General features: G+C 38.9%; 2 protein-coding genes and 1 long non-coding RNA gene across 4 annotated transcripts; 1 reads left to right on the top strand and 2 right to left on the bottom strand.

Annotated features, from left to right (window-relative positions):
• Positions 1-5,367: 5,367 nt before the first annotated feature.
• Positions 5,368-9,610, bottom strand: LOC133392929 (uncharacterized). 2 transcript variants are annotated; one of them, XM_061655558.1, is made up of 3 exons: positions 9,316-9,610; positions 6,652-6,915; positions 5,368-6,561 (listed from the first exon to the last, which is right to left on the bottom strand). In XM_061655558.1, the coding sequence occupies exons 2-3, from the start codon at positions 6,907-6,909 to the stop codon at positions 5,947-5,949; spliced, it is 873 nt and encodes a 290-aa protein (XP_061511542.1). In that variant the 5' UTR covers positions 6,910-6,915; positions 9,316-9,610; the 3' UTR covers positions 5,368-5,946. The 2 variants fall into 2 exon arrangements, with proteins under 2 accessions (XP_061511542.1, XP_061511547.1); XM_061655563.1 differs by having other exon boundaries at positions 6,652-6,910; positions 9,316-9,609.
• Positions 9,611-11,838: 2,228 nt separating this feature from the next.
• On the bottom strand, positions 11,839-13,424 carry LOC133393763 (uncharacterized). Its single transcript, XM_061660107.1, has 2 exons — positions 13,016-13,424; positions 11,839-12,945 (listed from the first exon to the last, which is right to left on the bottom strand). The coding sequence occupies exons 1-2, from the start codon at positions 13,098-13,100 to the stop codon at positions 12,626-12,628; spliced, it is 405 nt and encodes a 134-aa protein (XP_061516091.1). The 5' UTR covers positions 13,101-13,424; the 3' UTR covers positions 11,839-12,625.
• A 5,037-nt stretch (positions 13,425-18,461) lies between these two features.
• On the top strand, positions 18,462-19,301 carry LOC133392680 (uncharacterized). The gene is made up of 2 exons (XR_009765745.1): positions 18,462-19,054; positions 19,130-19,301. It is a non-coding gene; the product is annotated as an uncharacterized LOC133392680 (long non-coding RNA).
• The last annotated feature ends 2,584 nt before the right edge of the window (positions 19,302-21,885 follow it).

Raw genomic sequence — 21,885 nt, 5'->3', positions numbered from 1 at the left:
GTAAAAAAGTTTTCTGTGTAGCTATACTAGTGTTACTAGTGTTTGGTGTAAAGCAGCATTTCATTCTCTGTAGTAGTTTTTCAACACAAGTGCGCATTAGGTCGTTTTTCTAAGCTAAGAGTCTTGTATATTGAAATAAATCAATGAACAATGAAATAATAAACTGTAGTTAGTAAAACTCCAGACTTTCCGAATTTCAGTAGAGATCTAGGCATATGTAGATAAAGGCATATCTGGAAAGCCTGACAAAAGGATCTGAATTTTACTCATTTATACTTTTGTATTTTTAGAACAGAGTTTGCAATACATTTGTTTGCTCATTCATCTACATGAGCAGTGAAAGCCACTATACAAAGCTTGTGTGATTTCCTGCTTCACAGATACATAAAAAGTGCCTGAAATCCAAGCGTCCAACAATGATTATCCTGCACTTGCGTATTTGTAGTCTTTTCGTCCTTGCAATCGAGACCGTTTAGGAAGTTCTTGAAAAATATAAATTAATCATCAGGAGCATCTTTATGACTTATTATCAGGAGGGGATTTATTGTTTTTAATATGGAAGAGTGCGAAAGTATGTAAAATTTGTTTTGGCCTTCAAAAATTATCTCCAAAGTTCATATCAACTTTTAATTGCTATAAACGTTATCAACACATTCCACACACTTACTTGTTAGAATGAACTACTTTGAGAATGATTTAGTTTTCCGTTCATTTGTGCAATAAAAACAAAAAATCAATCGCTTATAAAAGTGATTTAACATGTGGAGGTTTAGCTCGGGGCCCTCTTTAGGCCGGGGCCCCCCGCGGCCGCTCAGTCCGCTTATAGGAAAATCCGCCACTGCATATAATAGACTCTTTCAGCGATATATAGCAATGTTCGGAAGTAGGCGTTCATTTCATACTATTTCACGATTTTTTGGTCTCGGAGGAAACGTGTTACTGATTTTTTGGTAAGCCCTCAGTTTAAATCCGAAATAAACTCATGCTCATTTCGGAATGCACTCTTCAACACAGCAGAAGAGGCTTATATAGCATCTTATGTTTTTTCGAACGCATTCACGCGATCATCATCAACATCGACAATGTAATCCATTTCATTTTCATTTGTGTGCATGGTATGAGCCTATTCGTCAATAGCTTGCAACAACGTAACCAGAATGTCATTCGATTCAGCGGTGTTTATATCAGCTTCTTCGTAAGACTCGTTCTGGTGTAGGACATCGAAACATGATGACGACTGCATACCATTCCATGGTTGATCCATGTTGTTGTCGGTGTTTCGTTGTTCCGAACGTTTGCTGTACGAGTGTTCTGTGAAGGTAGCGTTACTCGATGATGGTTGCGTATCATTCCATGTTTGATTCGTGGTGTTGTCTTCGGGCTGTTGTTCCGAACGTTTGCTGTAGGAGTGTTCTGCGAGCACAGCGTAACGCAATGACGGTTGCATATCATTCCATTCCTGATCCATGACGTGACCTATGTTCCGTTGCTTCGGATATTTTCTGTGTTAAAACACGTTTTATGAGTTTTATATAAGTTGTCTATATACATCGGGATTAGATGCATGAAAGGTTAAAAGATTATCCACAAATGTAGTCCATATATCTACATGGCGGTAACTACTGGTGTAATATATGATGATTTTGCTACAGCCGAGCCTTTATTCTCAATAAAATAAATAAATAAAAACAAATAAAAAAAGCGAATAAATAAATAAATAAATAAATAAATGAATGAATAAATAAATAAATAAATGAATAAATAAAGAAATAAAGAAATAAAGAAATAAAGAAATAAAGAAATAAAGAAATAAAGAAATAAAGAAATAAAGAAATAAAGAATTAAAGAATTAAAGAAATAAAGAAATAAAGAAAATAATTAAATAATTAATTAATTAATTAATTAGTAACTGAATAATAAAATAAAGAAACAAATAGAAGGATGAATAAATTATTGAATAAATAAATTAAAAAATCAATAAATAAATGTATAAATTCATGACGATTATGACTAAATTATAATTATGATGATTTTATTGGAATACTTTAATTGTTTTCTATGACAGAGTTTTCCAACTCCATTTCGAATATCCACAAAATCATTCACCGCATACAAGAAGTTTTTCAACAGCTGTCAAATGGTGTATTTCTTCAAAATAAAACTTCAGTTTCAACACATGATAAAGCACTGTCAAACTCAATGCAGTTTGAGACGTGTTGAAAATCATGCTGAAGAAATTAAAAAATATGATGGAAATGAAATATCAGATTGATGTGAATTTACATATGGCACGTGCAGAATGATAATGATAGCATTCAAACGACTTGGAAAACCCTGTATTGGTGTTGTTATGATTGTTATCATCATTATTATTATTATCAGTTTTTTAATAACACTTTTATGCATATTTTAACAAATATAACTTCCTATAAAATAGTTTATTAATGAAAGTAAGTTTACTTCTTATAAATAACAGTATTATTTTGTTACAAAACATATTTAGCTTACCAATAGCTAAACGATTTGGACGGATTAGAAAACCTCACGATTATTATTCCCTATCCCTTATATGGGGACGCCCAGTACATCGTAAGAGTGCGTGCGTGAAATATGAACGGTCATTGTCACACATATTGTGCCATTTGGGGAATGCTAGCACCGCCGTTTACCAGCTCGTTACCGTGAAGTAGGCATATAGAAAAGAAAAAACAGATATTTTTTATAGTCTTCCACGCAAACTGCAAACTGTTGTAGATGACGCCACTGCGGTGCTGACTGAGCGAATTTACACAATGAGCGCTGATGTTCTGAGTTGGCTTTTGCGGAGTACAAACTGCAAGTTGAGAGAGCGGAGCGCGAGTTACGTTGGCTTACGTTGGCACGCTCTTCAGAACATCTGAAGCAATTGCGATTCTGCATTACGTGCTTTACTCGTACTTTCCATGTTGCATTGCGTTTTGTTCTGAGACACAGCTGCTGAGACTTCGTACACCCGAACGCAAACCCCAAACCCCACGCTCAAAATTGATCGCTTTAAATTTAAAATCCTTTAATAAATTACGTAAAAGATATCCTAAATGAATTCCACAGTTCTCAATTTTTTACTTTGTAGTGGTACATTAACATTTCAGAAAATGGGACAAAATAAAATTATGTTTACATTTACATGGCATGAAGTCCGTACAGTAATCATATTCATTTTTTTTTTTTTTAGTATCTGCCTGCAAGGTTAAGATCAAGACTTGTTAAGTAGGACCTAACTGCTAGCTAACTGACTAACTGACTGCCAGCTACGGGTAATCAAAAAGTCACCTAAATCCAATCCCACTAGTTTCTTAGTCTTTGAAATATCTAAAGAGCTTGAAATTTAAGTACCTCCTTTCGAAACTCTACCAGAAATCCAGATCTTCGAATAAGCTTCAGCAAAATTTTAGCAAGCATGCCATATGTATATTGAAAAGAGAAACTGATCTGCAATTAGTTACACAGTAGTTAAACTAGAACAAAATGGACCGCGCCTCCATAGTAGGACTGACTATCCTGATATTGGTAACCAATAAGTAACTGAAAGCCAAGCTTTGACCGACAATGGTTGTTGTGCCAAAAGAAGAAGAATAAGTTAGGCAAACTACTAGGCACTACTAGAAGAACTAGGCAAAAAACTGTTTATGCTACTTTGTAAGAAAATAATGAAATAAAGCACAAATTAGTTGTTTTTATTAAAAAAAGGCTTAGTGGGTCTAAAGCAACTACGGTTAAACCTAGTAGGCGAGAAACAAGAAAACAGAAATGTTGTTCATTAGATTCCGTGAAGGATAAAATAAATACCACACATTGTAAACTGATGAAACACTCACATTTGTTCAATTCACTCAATTTCAAAACAAAAAGTCGACTTATCGCCGTCTAGTTTTACGTGTCCGAGTATCGATCTATGCTGTTGGACGGTTCACAGCAAACTGAACGCAAATCGCTGAACACGATTGTACATAGGTAAACGAAAACGCAAGTGTGCTTGTTCTTTAATGGTCGTCCCCTCGGAATGAATCATGAGCCTAGCCCAATGTGACTGGCGGCTAGAGCGAAGCAGATCAATTACATTATACGGCAATCTCACCACAACTGTTACTTAGCATTTCGAATAGGAGATCATACAAATGAGTGCATTGTGCAAATTAGTAATGGACGTTTGAATTTGGATCAAAGAAGAAAAAAGCCGCTGCTGCCTGATTGTAATATTTGGTCGTATTAGTTTACGAACCTTCCGTGTAGTGAAAATCCAATGGTAGCAGAGCACAATTCAACCACAGCAGCGTAAACACTGTAATCACGTGAAATGTTATACGTAATGCTGATGAGCACAAATCGTGTAACTGTCCTCCAACTAGAAGCAAGCTAATGAGAAAATACCAACTGAATGTAACAAAAATATATTTATTTATACATATTTAAAATGAAGCTAGATTTTGAAATTAAAATAAATTTAATAAATTAAATAATAGCTGACTAATAAACTTTTTGTGTTAATCTTCACAAAGTCTTCACAGGCCGCATTATTGGCTCTCGAGGGCCGTATGCAACCCGGGGACATATTTTGGAGACCCCAGGTAAAACACATTGAAAACAAAGCGCATACTAACAAAAAATCTGTCGGTCTTGATACTTTCAATAATGGTACTTACCGAACAAATCCATTGTTTATTTAACTTTTTACTTTCAACAGCTTTCTAAAGCTTGAATATGTTTCAAAAGTGTGTAAAAATCCAAAATATTAGCAATACCTTAACACGACAAAGATTCAACTGCACAAGAAAACTATAGACCAATCAGCATTTTAAGCATCACAGGTTTTTTTTGTAAAAGTAGTATTATAAAGGAAACGGTGAACGGTTTCGGACATTTGGTACGAAATTGGTTGTAGCGCCGGATAAGTAGCTAAGTAAGTACAGCGTCTACCACAACTATATGGACAGTCGTTTTTCGCGATTTGCGGACAATCCATAAGAGATAGAGAAAAACAGTGAATGTATGAGTTGTGCAGAACACTATTTCACATCTTCGTATATTTTTTTCAATTTATTTTAACACGTTTTTACACGACTTATGACGAAAAAACAAATTTATGGTCGTACCATAACTATAAAGTCACTTCGAAAACCAGGTTTTATGCGCTAACTAATGCATGTAAAAATCGTTCAAAAATGTATATAAGATATTTTGCAAAGGTTTTAAAGATACATATTTTTAGACGATTTTTAAAAAGTGTTTTAATAACTTATTTTAAAGTTTTATAAATTTTATTAAAGTAATCATCAAAATATAACTTAAGAATTAACTTAAGACTTAACAATAAACTAAGACAACACAATATACCCTGCAGCAAATGGAAGCCAAAGGTCAACCAAGCAAAATCTGAGGAAAGTTAGGATATTTATTGATTGTATAAATATTTGCATGAGGGCTTAAGATAAGATTTTTCAACAACACTAATTCCGATCACCAAAAAAAAAAGAAATTTGATTAAATTTGGGCCAGTTAGTTTATCCAGACAATGAGCATAGAAAAACTATTCGAACTCATTACACATTAATACGCAGGAATGAATCCAATGTTCAATGAATAAAAGCTTGTATAATACTGAAGACGGCACGTGGTTTAATGCAAACAGTCGACCATTTAGGGAGAGTATGCCGAAGGAATAAAGGAAACATATATCATGTCTTTGTTATGCGGTATGAACTCTTCAAAAATATTGTTTTCTTTATTGACTTCAAATATTAGTACAAAATGTAGTCATACAAATGTTTAACGTTTAAATGATTTTTTACCAAAATACATTGTATTAAAGTAAAATTAATCCTCAAAATTGGTCCACTTTCTCCAATAAGGGTACAAACAAGGGTAGGTTTGGTTTACCGATAGCTGCACCGTTTTCGTGGGCACATCCTATTCAATCGAATGGCCAGGCATCTGCTTCGGGCCATACGGAACCGTCACCAGCTCGCCAGTCGACATTCTGCGTTGCAGCAAAAGCGATGTAAGTATCGGTGGGGGTCCCTGGTGATCCGGTGCCAGCTCTGGGGCAAATATGACGCAATCCGGGATACGCTCCATGATATCGTGGCTTCCCAATTGAGCGTACCAAATCGCGTACAGTGAACCGTAAGATCCTGCTCTACCGATTAGTTTAACTATGATTGGAACATCGACGGATAGTTGCTGGTCGGGCTGTTCCGTATGCTCATGCAGCGGTGGCCAGCGCGGGTTAGCAATCGATGCAGCACCATTGAATGCTGTCATATTTGCTTCCTCATTTTCGGGTTGCAAAAATATCGGTGCGCTAATAGTAGTTGGACATGCGGGAATCATAACGTCGTCCAATTCCGACGAGTCTTGTTCGTTTGCTTCATCATCAGACTCGGTCTCGTGTTGATACGGTTCCACTACCGCTACGGCGCCACTACCTCTCGGGACCAGCCCAGCGGATTTAATTCTCATTGGAGCCACTGGAGCACCACTGACATCGGCTTCCACCAGCTCGTCTGCCCGAGGTGTAATTACCTGCAACGTTTGAGAATCGTTATACGGTTGATGTTTTCGAAAGCGTGCAATTCTATCGAAAATAGAAACCTGGAAAGTGGGTAAAAGTACCTGGGACGGTAAGTCGGCATGCTGCTGCTGCTGCCACGGCTGTCCCGATGCCCCCTCATCACTGCTGACAGGTGAGCGTAGGAAGCTCAAATCGATCGGAACCGGCAAACCGTACAGCTGCTGTGCGGCGGGGAACCCACGCAAGTCCGGAAACGTCATCGGACGCCAAGGGGTTGCACTGGACTCGGCCACACTTCTGGCTATCGGTGACGATGGTACACCGTTACCGGTATCACTCCCTTCAGCTGCTTGGCTCATCCTGTTCTGGAGGGTATCGCAGGATTACACGAGCAAACACACCACATAAAAAGATAAATCAAACAAACAAAACAATGATAATGTTAAAACATATTTTTGGCTCGTTCCCACTATTTATTGGAATCTTCCCATTGCAATTCCCCAAATAGCCAGCTCATACTTTATAGCTGATTTAGGGCTGTTTAACGAAAAATCGTTCCTATGTCGTACTTTGTGGCTGATTAAGAGATAGACGGTACTTTGCGGAACTATGGAGCATTTTAACAGGCACATGGTACTCTTTGGAACTTTGCGGCTGATTAGCACTATGCGTAGGGTTCATGATGGAACTTGAAGGCTTGTTAAGAAAGGGTACTGAACTTGGTGGAACTTTATAGCTTTTTAATGCATGACATCGGTACAAGGTAGCTCTTGTCAAAGTGTCAAAGACGGACGCCGGCAATAATCTCATTGCTGCTGCACAAGTTAGATTCGTTAATTGAAGAATGAATATTGAGTGAAGTGATTGTGAATTATCATTAAATTGTGTAAAATTTTGTGTAATCATCAATACAAAGGATTTAAAAATATACATATGTGTTTAAACGAAACAAATCTTGTTGTTTATTTCATCGATGACGCTTGCTTGAAAATAAAACACAAAGAAAAATAATCCCTGGCATCCTGGCATAAGGAAGCTGCTTAGGCGCTGTTTGAAAGACCCACATAGAACTTTGATGCTGTTTATCTACTGCAAAAGGCGAATTAGAGCAGCGATCTTTAGCGTGCCAAAATGAGCTGCTTAAGCAATTCTGGCTATTTGGGTCGATACCAATAGTCTGGGTCTGGGATACCAATAGACATTTCTGGGTAAACCCAATCAATTGTTGAAACTATAAAAAAAATGAGAAACAACAAAAATAAATCGGAAAAATGACCAAAACCGATCCCGTAGCAACTGTGTACGAGTGCAGCGTTACAATTAAGTTTATACATCAAATGTTTACAGTACAATATAAAATAGCTTCAATGTATACTACAATGATATGGATTTTAAGCTCAACGGTCTCAGTAAGGTTCTTCGATTTTCTGGGACAAAACAATTTCACGAACTTTTATCACAGATTTTGAAGCATTATTAACAATCAGCACACATGATCCAATGGGTTAATATCTGTTATTTTTTACCAAAAAAAAAATCACATGTGTCGCAAATACTGCCAGGTTTATATTTATTTCCTGGATGTGAAAAACAATCGCTAAAACCCGGTCTAACACAAGGTGTTATAAATGACAAGGTGAAGTTGTTCAGAGCAAAATGACATTTCTCGACTTGACATTTCTCTTCCGTGGGCTCCGGTATAAAAATCGGGGAGGGCTGGTGCGGGGTAATGAAATTTGTATGCAGAGAATGACAGATGTCCCCCACAATGTCGCCCAGCAAAAGCGATAAAAATCAACCTTTTAAATACGTTATCCTTGGTCTAACAGCGACGCGCGACGAAGAAATCAAAATGGAGAACAAAACAACTTCCCCTTATCTCACTTGGACAAACCACAAAACCATAGCGCTTTGTGCCCGCATTAAGGCTCGAGCACATCGCTGAATGGATTCAATCCATATATTGTTCAGCCCAATGTAGCAGGCAAGAATATGGATGCAAAATTAAGAATGATATAAAAAAAGAACACAACGACAGCAACGAATTCAGTCACGAAAAAAAATCTACGTGAGCACACACATACAAAACCAATTGAAACAGCCACTAAGCAGAACAATCAGGGAACATCCGAATGGGTATGGCAAACATCGAATCTCTCCTTCAGTTGAAATGTCTCGGCATCATCAAATACAACTCACTCGACTGTAAACAATATTAAATTACGATAAGTATAATTCGAAATGTATCCTAATTAGCGCGGTTATTGCTCGCCTGTGCAACACTTTTGCAATTTTGGCGCGTATTTGGACGCGTAAAGAGAACCGGCGCAACAGAATGACTTTGGCAGATCAGAATCACTAATGAAAAAAATTATGTATGCCCGCACTAATATTTGAAGATGTGGCGTTGAAACGATGTGCAGCAATGGGGTGTATGACCAAAGGAGGGACTTCACTGTGTAAGAATCGCATGCTAACGGGATGGCCCGTGTGACAATGGGAGTCTAAGAAGATTCCTCCTCTTTGTAAAACACGCAAACACACACACGTACTCACACAAAAACACAGAACACGCGATCAGAACATTGTCATAATCGCAGACAGACGGGTCAGGCCTTCAGCGTACGTAACAATGCCCAGGAAAAGAGTGGGAATAAATGATGATGGTTGTCCATGATCTTGATGCAAAAAAAAAACCCCCAAAACCCTCCCGTTGTATTACGTTGTATTTTGAATCCCTTCACCACACAATGCTATTTTCTAACCACAAAGCACTGGAACTGCACCGCCGGAGAACTTTTAACTGCGCTTCTATACAATCACCGGCCGCTTCAAGCTCTTGCGCATTTATGATGGGTGTGCGCTTCCTTCAGTTTTCACTTCGATGGTGCGATTGAGCGTAACCTTACGCACTAATACTGGAGCAACCACACACGAGCCGCCGACTCCACGCGCGTTTGAGGGCCACACTGCGAGAGAGCCTCGCCACCGTGCGAGAAAGCGAGAGAGCGAGCGAACGAGCGAGCGTGTGTGCGAGCGAGAGGCGATTGGTTTCGCAGCATCCTTAAGAGAGCTTCTTGGAATTTCAGTTAGTGATATCTATCCGATGTAGCTGTGCGATATATTGCATGCGCTTGCCTCAATGTGTGTGTGTGTGCATGTGTTCGCAAAGGTAGTGGTAATCATGCGTGCAGAAAAAAAAACAAACTTGGCAAAAAACATCCGCTGCGGCTGTCTAATTCCCCACAATGAAGACATATGGACGCTATTGAAGATACCTTTTGCGTTTAAGTGGAATTTTTCCGGACGTGGACAAAGCGCGATAGTGTGTTTGTTGTACAGTGCGCATTGATCTGTTTCTGTTTCTTTTTCGCTGGTGCTGCTCAGAAGAACGCGGGGTACACTGCTGCTAATAAAAAAACTAAAAAAACGCGACGGCACAATGCATCCGTTCTAGGACCGTCTAGCCACCGGCGGTACCCAGACGAGTTGTCGTGATCCGAGCCTAACGAAATGTTAAGTTGTATAGGTGTGTGTGTGTGTGTGTGTGTGTGTGTGTGTGTGTGTGTGTGTGTGTGTGTGTGTGTGTGTGTGTGTGTGTGTGTGTGTGTGTGTGTGTGTGTGTGTGTGTGAAAATGTTTTTTAGCTTGATGGTGAGACAGATACAGACGAGATAGTGGTACAGAGGAAAAGAGAGAGAAATATAGAGGGAGGGAGAGAGAGAGAGAGAGAGAGAGCAAGCAAGAGAGAATGAAGAGAGCATTAGAGTGGTTGATCGTGACAGGTTGGGGGAGAAGGGAGATAGCATACTCTAGTTAAAAAAAATTCAATTTTACGGAATTATTGCACAGCACTCCGTGGATGATGTTTGCATAAGAGCTCTTTGTTACCGGACGAATGTTAAAATTAGCGCGTTTGGCGACCATAGCTCAGTACGGCTGTAGCTTAATTTTCCGAAATAAACACACAATCTCGGCGCACTCGCAATCTAGACAGTTAAAATGATTTGTGACCTAACAAAAATGTATATGTTAAATATAATTGCTTAATAATATATATTAAATATAATTGCTTGCTACCGTTGCAAACATTAACACTAACCAAAATAATTTAAAAACACCTGTTTTTACAATGTTTTTTTTTTTTTTTGCTTTGAACGTGTAACCAACAAAGTTCGTATTACGTTCACACCTGCAGCGTGCGACAGCACCACGAACTGTCTGATTTTTCATTCATAAATTTGGAAATGAGATAAATTTGTCGAACGCGCCAATTGTCACATTCGTGTGGTGTGTAAGAGCTCTAACGCTTTATAGCTGCTAGTGACAAACATTTTTAACCCTACATTAAATAACTAGAAGCATTAGACAAAAAGTTACGCTTACTGTACTGACGCTTACGTAACAAACTACGTGTTACAGTGCATTGTTAGTCTGGAGGATAAATTTAGCGGCAAAACGCCTATATTATGAATGCCAGAAAACACTGGCTGGTAGGTTTTAGTTTCTAGCGCAATAAAAATGCATTACAAATATCACTATCTAGCGGGCCAACCAGCCGTGTGTGCCGTATTTTGACGCCCACGCTGTGTATTTCAAAACGCGTTGCTTCTCGTAATGTTATTTCACATGTTCTATTTTGATGTACTTGCCTTCACTTTTGCCACTTTACTGTCTACGGTTTGGGTTTGATATATCGGAACCGTAAGAGCACACTTTCACCGCCTTCATGTGCACATTGTGTAACTGCAGCCCTGGGCGTACTCGTGCCCGTACTCGAAACACATGTAGATGCATGGAGATACATACCTGATGCTAAATCTAGCTCTGAAGTGTTCAGTTGTTTTCAAAAAACGATAGACATTAAAATAAGCATCACTCATTCAAACGATGTTCTAACAACAAAACAGATTTTCTGTATTACGCGAATAATGCGTTCCATAGACATTAACGTAAAACCGACTTTGGCGTATTTCAGATATCACGTTCAGCCAAAATATAGTTAATGAACAGTACCAGTACTAGACAAAAATAAATAAGCACTTGTTATTCATATATAAACATCGCTATAACTATTCTTGCATTGGACATTTTAGTAAGCTTTCTTTTGATAAATTATAGCATTTTGTAAGTTCAAAATTAATACCTTGGTGATGTTACATATATTTCTAGAAGTTTGATCTAATAGCAGCGTAATTCATTTTTCAGATAGACAAAGTAAAGTGCGCACTTTGAGAATCGATAAATTATAATTACTATAACCAATAGTTTTTATGACCATCTCACGCTTCAATAACAGTTTGACAGCGAGGTGACATACTTTCAACGAGGTTTGAATGTGTTGAGGGTTTAAATTTATCCAGACTTTCTCCAGCGCTACAAACAGTTTTTCACGGTTGGTCATGTCATCTGTTTTACCTTTTTGGCCCACAATAGACCAATGGTTTAGCGGTTTCGGACACTCCTGAAGCAGGTCCTGAAGATCGCAAAACGGTTATAGCGCCGGATAAATAAGTAAGTAAGTATTCTCCTCATAAAGCCATTGTAACCTAAAGAGTGAATGACAGAACAACGTATCCTCCCTTAACTGAAATCTTTCTAGTGATGCTTCTTTAGCGATTATGTTTTACCCAACAAGGAGTTGATTGTAGACAACGTCGGGCGGAGTCACACCAAACAAAGAGAGCTTTCTCATAAACGGAGGGTTCTACCCCTGCAATCATCACACATACGGTTGGTCGATTGAGGAAAACATTAAATACAAATAATAGCACTACGCCCTATCGCACCTGCGCAAAAAGTCCCTGCGAACCTGCGAAAAAACACGAGTTGAAGAAGTCGAAGAGATAAACGAGAATCACCAACATGGCAACGCCCATACAAAAAACAACCTAGGCTATCCTTGCCCTAGCCTTTCCGTTGCTGGAAAACCAATCGAAAACACTAGTTGCCCTGTGGTTTTCTTGGGATACGTGCAATTATATCGAACGCTCGACAGTCGGTGGGTGTATGTTGACCATTGCACAACATTCGACTACATGGCACGTATGCGTGTGCTGCGTCGCGTCTCTTTCCCTCATTTCGCTTTATCCTTTTCTGGCTCCTTATTTTCATATTCTTCTGATTTTACTTTGATGATTGGCTCACAGATCTGCCTGTCGTATTTGCCGCAAAACCGGAAGTTGCACGACTCCCCCGCCACGTGACCCTCACGCATTAACGTGGTCATGCAAAAGGTACAGTACTGACTACCAGGTTCATAGCACAATTTCACATTTTGCTGTGGCTGCTTGTTTTCCTCTTTGTCCCGTTGTTCGTCTAGTTTCAGCTCTTGGTCCTCGAAAAACAGAAACTGCAACTCTTCCGACTCATCGGCCGCTCTACCGGACACGAGCGCTGTAAACACGATTTATCATGAAACAAATCTTTCAGCTTCCTACGGGTAGTTAGAACAACCCCTTTGTACCTTGACTCAGCTTCAGCTCCATATTCAGTATTTGAAGGGCGTGAGCGTTTAAAAAGACGTTAGATGATAGAAGCCACAGCCGCATAAAAACACTATTCCACTCTGCAAGAATATAGAATCAACGTTTTGGAAGCGAAACAGCAGAAAGCGACCGCCCCGAGTGTAAAGAACGATTGCACTGCTGAACAAGCGCACAGCAAACCACTGCATGTTTAAGTTGACAATTCCAGGGTTCTGCAACCCTTACGTGTGTGAGATTATGTGAGATAATGAAGAGAATAAATTAAACAAAATATTTACATCAACAATTTTTATTTTTTCCAAATTATGATTTATTGAATGTTGATACATCGTGCTTTCATCTTTCACCTTCCTTCTGCAATGGCAACTTGCCAACCAATCGGTAAAAAAACAATTAAACACAAAAGTACGTGTTCCTTGAAAACACCTCTTTAATGATGGTAAGTAATTCATTTTACAAACTTGACTGTAAATCTTTTCCCTTTGTATTAATGTAATTTTTTGCTAAGCAATACGCCCAAATCCGTTCTTTCCGAATAATTTTTTTTTAACTCTAAAATACTCAACTTTACTAACCCGATCGTACTATGAATTAATGCTCGGTCGGAGTATGCCATATACTAACCTAGTCTTTTGATAAGTCTTTTGACATATACTAACCTAGAAGGTCAGTGATAGACGCCGATGAACCGGATTCCACTGGTCGCAGTTAGAGCTTCTCTTCTTTAGCAATTCGCCATCAAATCGCATGTTTGCAATACAGCCTCTAACAGCAACAGGTAAGCACAAGTGTTTCTTCCGTGCTAATATGCATGTTTGTACAATATTGATCAAGTCTTGTCATCCAGTACTCATCGTTATATGTTTGTTCGTTGCATGTTTCAAATCACATTTACCGGTACATCTTGACAACTGGTCAATAAAATGAACGTGTGTTTACAGCATAACAGTGAGTGCCTGTGAATATTTGCAATCATGGAATTGTCGTTGATGGTTCAACGCGTCTCATACAACAGGATTAGCAAAGTATGAGAATCACATTCGTCGCTTTAATGTCTCTAGCTCTTACTGTAACTCTTACGTGTATCCGTGTGACATTGCTGCTGTCGCGTCTTTTTAAACGACAACGGTTCGGACGCACCATTAGAGACTAAACACCTGTAAGTCTAAAACAGATACCGCAATAAAACATTATATGTACCGGTACGATCACGAATATAGAACACTCTCACTTTTAAATAGAACTCAAGAATTTAAATAGAACTAGTTATGTATTTAAACAATCTCTGCCAATTATGTTTAACAAAAACAGGTTTAAGAAATAATGTTTTCGCCAAATCAGATAAAACAATGTGGAAAGCCTCATGTTTTAGCCACCGTACTGTAAAGACACTGTACATTCAGCTCAATAGACTGTTCTAAGCAAATAATTTAATGAATTTGAATTAAATTTAAACAACATTTTTCAAAGCTGTGTTTGTTTCACACATTTACACACATATGGTCGACTTCATGTTATCTCACCTGTCCTTGGTATCATGTGACCGTTGAAAAAGTATAAGTGTGAGTTTTTTAGCGGGTCGTTCTTTGTCTATACCATGTTAGTATTTAGAGGGGAGAGTCTGTCTCCTCGTGATAAATCAGATTGAAAAGAAGTTTCTTGTTTCGATGAGAACTTAAGCAACTCTGTTTTATTTTGTGTCACTCCAACTTATATAATTCAGCAGCATACTATCCTTATCGCAGAAGAGTTCTGTCCAGTTCAGTTCGAACCGGAATCGTTTCCAGTGGAGGTGCGGTACGGAAATTCGAATTCCAATTTCCAATTTCGTCTGCCATTCCCCATTCGCCCTTTTGCAGAGAGCTTTCTTGGCTGAACGTCAAACCTCAATGACAACGGGATTGTTTTTGAAGGTCGGAACACGTGTGATGCTTCAGCGAGCTCATTTGCTCTCTATCCATTGTGTCGAAAGGACGGACAAAGCTCCTACGATAACTGCAATAACGCGCTACACAAATATCCGACCATGGACTGTAAGTGTAAAGTGTTTTACGTATTTCTGAGCACACCTAATATTTACATTATTCTAATCAGCATTTAGTAAAGGCAACAAGATAAGCAACGAGGCTCTTCCGCCCTGGAAGTGCTCGAAACCCGGAGAGCTACAATTTTCCTTCTTTGAAGATCAGGAGCTACGACCAAAAACCAACAATGAATACCTCAATTCAAATAATAAACGGCCTTCTAATACTTCGACTGACTCATCTTCTGCGGCAAAACAGCCCAGAGTAGTAACGTTAATGGTGGAAGCTGCTATCGAATTTAAGCCATTGCTTACAAAAAAGGCGCGAGATAGCTCTCTGCAACGATCGACGGTGATCGACAAGACAAACAGGATCAGATTTTGAAAACTCAAATAGCTTAAACTGTTTTAGCTTTAGCTTCAAAAATATATCAAAATTAACAGCTTAATTATATCGTTCATATCAAAGATTGTATTGTAGTAAGCAAACACGCAACAGAAGAAACGAATAAAAATAAATTACAGAAACAATACAAAATATGTAATTGAAATCACAGCACAAATGGGAGGCTTTACGGTGAAAGATTGATAAGTTGTTTCTTCTTCTTTTTCTTCTTTTTCTTATTATTAGTATTATTATTATTATTATTATTGTTATTATTTATATAAGTATTATTATTTTTATTATTATTTCTGTTATTATTTTTATTAGTGTTATTATTATTATTATTATTATTATAATTATTATTATAATTAATATTATTATTATTATTATTATTTTTATTATTATTGTTCTTCTTTTTCTTTTTCTTTTTCTTTTTCGTTTTCTTTTTCCTTTTCTTTTTCTTTTTCTTTTTCTTTTTCTTTTTCTTTTTCTTTTTCTTTTTCTTTTTCTTTTTCTTTTTCTTTTTCTTTTTCTTTTTCTTTTTCTTTTTCTTTTTCTTTTTCTTTTTCTTTTTCTTTTTCTTTTCCTATTACTTTTTCTTTTTCTTTTTCTTTTTCTTTTTCTTTTTCTTTTTCTTTTTCTTTTTCTTTTTCTTTTTCTTTTTCTTTTTCTTTTTCTTTTTCTTTTTCTTTTTCTTTTTCTTTTTCTTTTTCTTTTTCTTTTTCTTTTTCTTTTTCTTTTTCTTTTTCTTTTTCTTTTTCTTTTTCTTTTTCTTTTTCTTTTTCTTTTTCTTTTTCTTTTTCTTTTTCTTTTTCTTTTTCTTTTTCTTTTTCTTTTTCTTTTTCTTTTTCTTTTTCTTTTTCTTTTTCTTTTTCTTTTTCTTTTTCTTTTTCTTTTTCTTTTTCTTCTTCTTCTTCTTCTTCTTCTTCTTCTTCTTCTTCTTCTTCTTCTTCTTATTGTTACCCTTCATCTACTTCGTCTTCTTTGGCACAACATCCGTTGTCGGTCAAGGACTGTCTGTACAACTGATGGGCCTAGCTGATTGATAGGTTTAAAATTGAATAAAATCGCCATACTGGTTACGGAGCGTGACCTTGACTCTGAATGTTGTAGTTGTACTGAGAATAATGCAAATGTAAATGATCTACCTTAACTGAAAACCTGCGATGTCCTGAGTGATCTCATTTGCAGCATAGCTTTCCGCCCGATCTGGAAAAGAAGCCGTCATAATCGCTTTCGGAATGAAGCACCCCGCTCTGGAGGAACCATAGAATGGTGCCAACTACCGCAACGATGCGCTGGAGAACCAACATAAAGCGCAATATTTCACAACCACTGCATCTCAAGGCAGAAAGACCGTCAGAAAACCAGATGCACAGCAAAGGTAAAGGTAATAAAACGTAGCATCAGACGCTAGGTACAATAAATCTTAATATCAGAGACACTCACTGTCTGGAGATTTTTTTTTTTGCGTTTGTGTGCTGCACTGGAACGCTCCCCAAATAAGGGTAAATGCGAGCTTTTCTATCCCCCAGATGCCCCGGGGGACAAATACCTTTAAACTGAAGAATTGAAGAACTGCTATTAATAACAAGTTTGCAGACGCGCTGAATAATAGACGTCATTGGAGCTGCTCCGGATGAGTTGTTTTTTATTTTATTTTTATTTTTTTTACTACCAGACCTACCATTCGCTATTGCTGTTGTCTGCTCAGAAAAGTTCAATGAAGCATCGAAGAAAAGACTAGTGCTGATTTCTGGTAGTATCAGTTTATTCGTAAATAATTGCTTGTTTTAAATTAAATTCAACATCAAGCAATTTGCATGGGATATGTTAGAAGGTTCGGCCAGCGTAGAACTATTGAGTGTCGAAAGAACTCCTTACTGTCGAACGCTAGAAATATCCGTACGAAACACACAAACGGAACGATATTGATGTGCCTGTTGCGCGTATCTCTTTTTGGTGTACTTTCTCGCACTCTGCTGTAGTTCGGGTTTGGTTAGTGCATATGTATGTTGTTTTTTACTTTGCCGAACTTCCATCCCGCTGCCAAAAATCCTGCTGCCGTCGTCTCAAAAAAATATAGCTCGCGCACGCTGTGCACAATGCACATGGAATCGCTCCTGTATTTGTAAAAATAGAAAAACCAAATTATTTGTGCTGTGTTATGGTGGTGATGGAGGTGATAGTTGGTTATCGCTCTAGTATGGACACCCTCCCTTCTTTACCTACCCCGTCATGCAACACGTCGTAGGGGCATATACGCATTGAAGGTCCATTATTTTGAACGCACATCCTGCACGCGAAGATAACGACGTCATGGCAGATAATGCACAGCCCTAGCAGTCTGCGAAGGGCTGCTGTAGAGGAAAGCAGAAATTAACCAAAGCAAAAATAAAACGTACAATAGAGAAGAGTGAGCTGCGCTCCTATCGCTAATAAAAAATATTTACCATCGCCTTGGGCCAAGCGCATACCGCACGGTCCAGCGTTGGGATTGCCCATTTTGTCTGCACAGTTGTTCTGTATCGGTACTGATCGAATTTTCGCCAAAATTTGTACCGTAATACTTCCACACACACGCATACATACACTAAGGAATAAGCAAGCAACTCGTACGGCTCACGTCTAACACGTCGTCAGCATGGGGCGAAAAAAGCGATGTCTCTGCTCCACTGGAACTCGTCCACTGGAGCGGCATCTTCTCAGAAGTTTGTACGTCTCGATACACTCTCTCGAACAAACACACACACATACACATACACTCATCCTCTTTCTTTCTCTTTTTCTCTATCTCTCTCTCTTTCTCTCTCTCTCTCTCACACACACATACACTCTGTAGTACTCATTCTCTGCCACACGGTATATTCTCTCAATACTTCCAACCCACTACATCCCTTCCAACCGATGTCTCTGGGGTGTGGGGGCACGAAGCAGTAACAATGACGCCAGGTGATTGGGAAGAGAGGATATTGTGGATGCAATTAATATTTGCAGTATAATAGTGAGACTTACACACTTAAAAATATTTCACGACCTCGGTTAAAAAAACTGACGAAATCCGTCGGCTCTTTCGATTCTTGCTGATATGTCAGTTGAAAAAACCCAGTAGCCGAAAATCAGTACCATTTAAAACTGAAATATCAGTTAAATAAATATTTGAACCGAAACTCGGCAACACAACATGCCGAGCACATACGTTAACACTGCTGTCACTGAGATAATCCGTCAAAATAACCGAGATTTCAGCTTTACTACTTGGATTAGCCGAGGCTCGGTATTCTATCTGTCATTCGCCATTCTGTTAATCTCGTGCTAATGAAACGAAAACCTTTCGGAGTGATGTTGTGATGTAAAATAAAAAAAAAAAAAAAAGTGAAAATGAGTCTCTCAGCGTGAAAAAAACGAGAATCAGTAGCGTGCGATCGAGCACAGGTATGGAGCGGGGTTGGGGCTAGGAAACTCCATCAGCGCACGCAACCGGTGCTCTTCAGAGCGTCGCTCGGAGCAGTCCCTATTCAAGGATCAGATGTGGAAGCTAATCCGGTTGGTTCAACCTTTACCAGACCGTTCAAACTTCCAGGATTCATTTCCGGTCACCTACACGAGGTAAGTATCAACACTCGATCACATGAAATCTAAAAAGGGTTCACTCAGACTTGTTTCACTCTGCCCGCTTTACAGAACCGTGCCTGTACCAGTGCCCGCTCCTTGTCCGGCTCATTTTCCTGTACCGGTACCACATCCAAACGCTGTACCCCATCCGGCGGTTGAATCGGCGCCTGTCCCAACACTTTCCATCACATCAAAAAACCCCATTTGATACGCAAATAAAATCACTAAAATAAAAATAAAATGTTTTTATATTTAGCCGAAATCTCGATTTGCTCTAACCGAAATTCTCGGTTAAACGTAAACGTCAAAACAAAATGAAATTAACCGAGATGTCGGCAACAGAAATTTAACCGAGATCTTTGCCGAGATCTCAGTTGTGCAGATCTCGGCAAAAATTAACCGAGATTCGGCAAAAATTTTTAAGAGTGTAAGGCCAAGATGCAGGGGCGGATTAAGCCCTAATCGAACTAAGCGGCCGCATTGTTCGAACTATGTTCATTCGCATGACCGCTTAGGGCCTCCTCTCGTCTTAATCCGCCACCGCTAAGCTGTATGGAAATAAGAAGGTAAAGTGCTTCAACTCAAATTGACATTTGCCGACTTGACATAACAATACTAAAAGCTTCTTCTGCTTCATTGGCACAACAACCGTTGTCGGTAAAGGGATGCCTGCTCTGGGCTAATGGGCTTGGATGTATGTGATTTGTTCATTACCCATAGCAGGATAGTCAGGCCTACGTATGAGGGCTAAGAGCTCCGGCGATAAACTCGGGAAGGGTTGGACAGGTGCATAGAAAATAAAATACGTTTAGACATAACAATACACCTTTCACTAAGAAGAAGAGGCAAGCAAATGAGTAAAAGCATCCATTGATTGCAAATTCATCCATTGATTGTCCAGGCTGAATGTGTGGGGCTGACTTTCACCCATCGGGTGCCTTGTCCTCGCTTGATTGTGATGCAATGACACGATGATGAATGAAAAAATTATTGCCATCCCATTTTATGGACGCGAATTTCCGCGAATTTGCGAAATCGCAAGAGTGACATGTTCAAATCACGGGAAATCTATCAGTTCCTTCCTTTATACCAGTTACCAAAAAGATATACGCGCAACAGGCACATCAATATCGTTCCGTTTGTGTGTTTCGTACGGATATTCTTTCTCTCTCTCTCACTATATCTTTCTCTCTCTCTCTCTCTCTCTCTCTCTCTCTCTCTTTCTTTCTTAAGCTTTTCTATATGAAGTTTCACGCACACAAGCTGTCATCGCCGCAGGCACTCCCAATTTGACCCTTGTGTCGAACCGGACCTGCGCTCGTGAGCGCTAATTCGTTCCACATTCAACCATCGGGTCCTACGGTGCGTGTCACGGATTAGTTTTGTTTGACTGTGTTTTTGTTCCTGTGTTGTGGCAACACGATTTCATTCATCCCACACTCGGCCGATCGCAGCACGATGCAGAAAGCATACTGGACAAGTGAGAATTTAATGCCCGCATTGTGGTGCGGTGTCGTATGCTTTTGTGGTGCATTTTGCTAACTGGCCCCCATTCCGGGTCTCTCTTTTGCAGTTTTTGTGTCGCCCAAAAGTCGCTGTGATTTTTGCGAGCGACCTTTGCGTGCTGTATGTAACAAGTGCAAGTACTCTGGTCGCGTTGGAACGTGCCCGATCGTAGTGCGAAAGAGAAATGTAAGTGCCGGTGTAACGCTACTAGCTGTGATGTGTCCAGATATGTCAACAACTAACTGCCCTACTACTACCCTCCCATACAGGTTTTGGTTCACTCGCACTGCTGGGAGCGGATGTTGGGACGCTAGCAAATCTCTACCTTAGCAGCAGCAATAGCTTCACTTGGGCCATACATCCATCCCTTGAAACTAGCTTCAATGTCATAAAATTGTCCTCTTTATGTACTCGCTGCTGCAAGCGTCATTGATGCTAAAAATAAAACCAGAAAAATAAATTGTACACCCATGCTTTCGCATGGCCACTACAACAACTGGCTTTTGTTACATATCGCTTTCTATCAAGTGTACAGCACCTATGCTTCCTTCGTATTAGATTAGCAAAACCAGCGTCCATGTTCGGAAACTTGGCTGAAGTGATTTCAATAATTTGTCTACTAATAATTTGTTAATAATAATAATTTGTAATAATTTGTTAGCTGTCAATGGTTTCGGAATGCAAATCGCAGAATTTTTTGAAAAAGACACAATTACAGGAGTAAGTAATGGTACTCTGATAGATGTATAACTGTTTGTTTTTGAGCAATCTGCTCCTGTTATCTCTGGTATTCGCAGTCTGATTAATATGAGAATGCTTGTTAGTCTGTACCTAGATGCTCGGGGGTAAGTAATTACTTAACGTTTGCACAAAAAAAAACATAGATTGCCGATTTGTCATAAAGTTTCCTTCACACCCTCCAATCATGCAGCATCAATGGTCGGTAGGGCCCCGATCACCACCAGTCAACGATCACCAGGCCACTGCATGAGCCATCATACACAATTTGACACTTCTATCTCTCGAACTCGGGAGCATGTTGTATTTTAGACCAATGAAAAATATTACACTCGAGCGAAAACTCTAGCATTTTCTTAAACTGGTTCAGACAAGAAAAAAGCCAAAAGCAAAACGATACATATTTTTCAGTATGTAATGCTAAAACAGCGGCCCATCTACTACCTGCCACCTCAATACAAACTGAAACGAAACGATAATCGGAGAACCGGTCTCGAGCATCGCATGACTCATTCTACACAGGTATTTTGCATGGGGAGCGGGTTGAAAATTGTTTACTCTTAGCATCACATTCTCCATGC

The sequence above is a fragment of the Anopheles gambiae genome, chromosome X, assembly GCF_943734735.2.
Source record: "Anopheles gambiae chromosome X, idAnoGambNW_F1_1, whole genome shotgun sequence".
Classification (NCBI taxonomy): Eukaryota; Metazoa; Arthropoda; class Insecta; order Diptera; family Culicidae; genus Anopheles; species Anopheles gambiae.
This window is presented reverse-complemented; position numbering and strand designations above follow the sequence as displayed.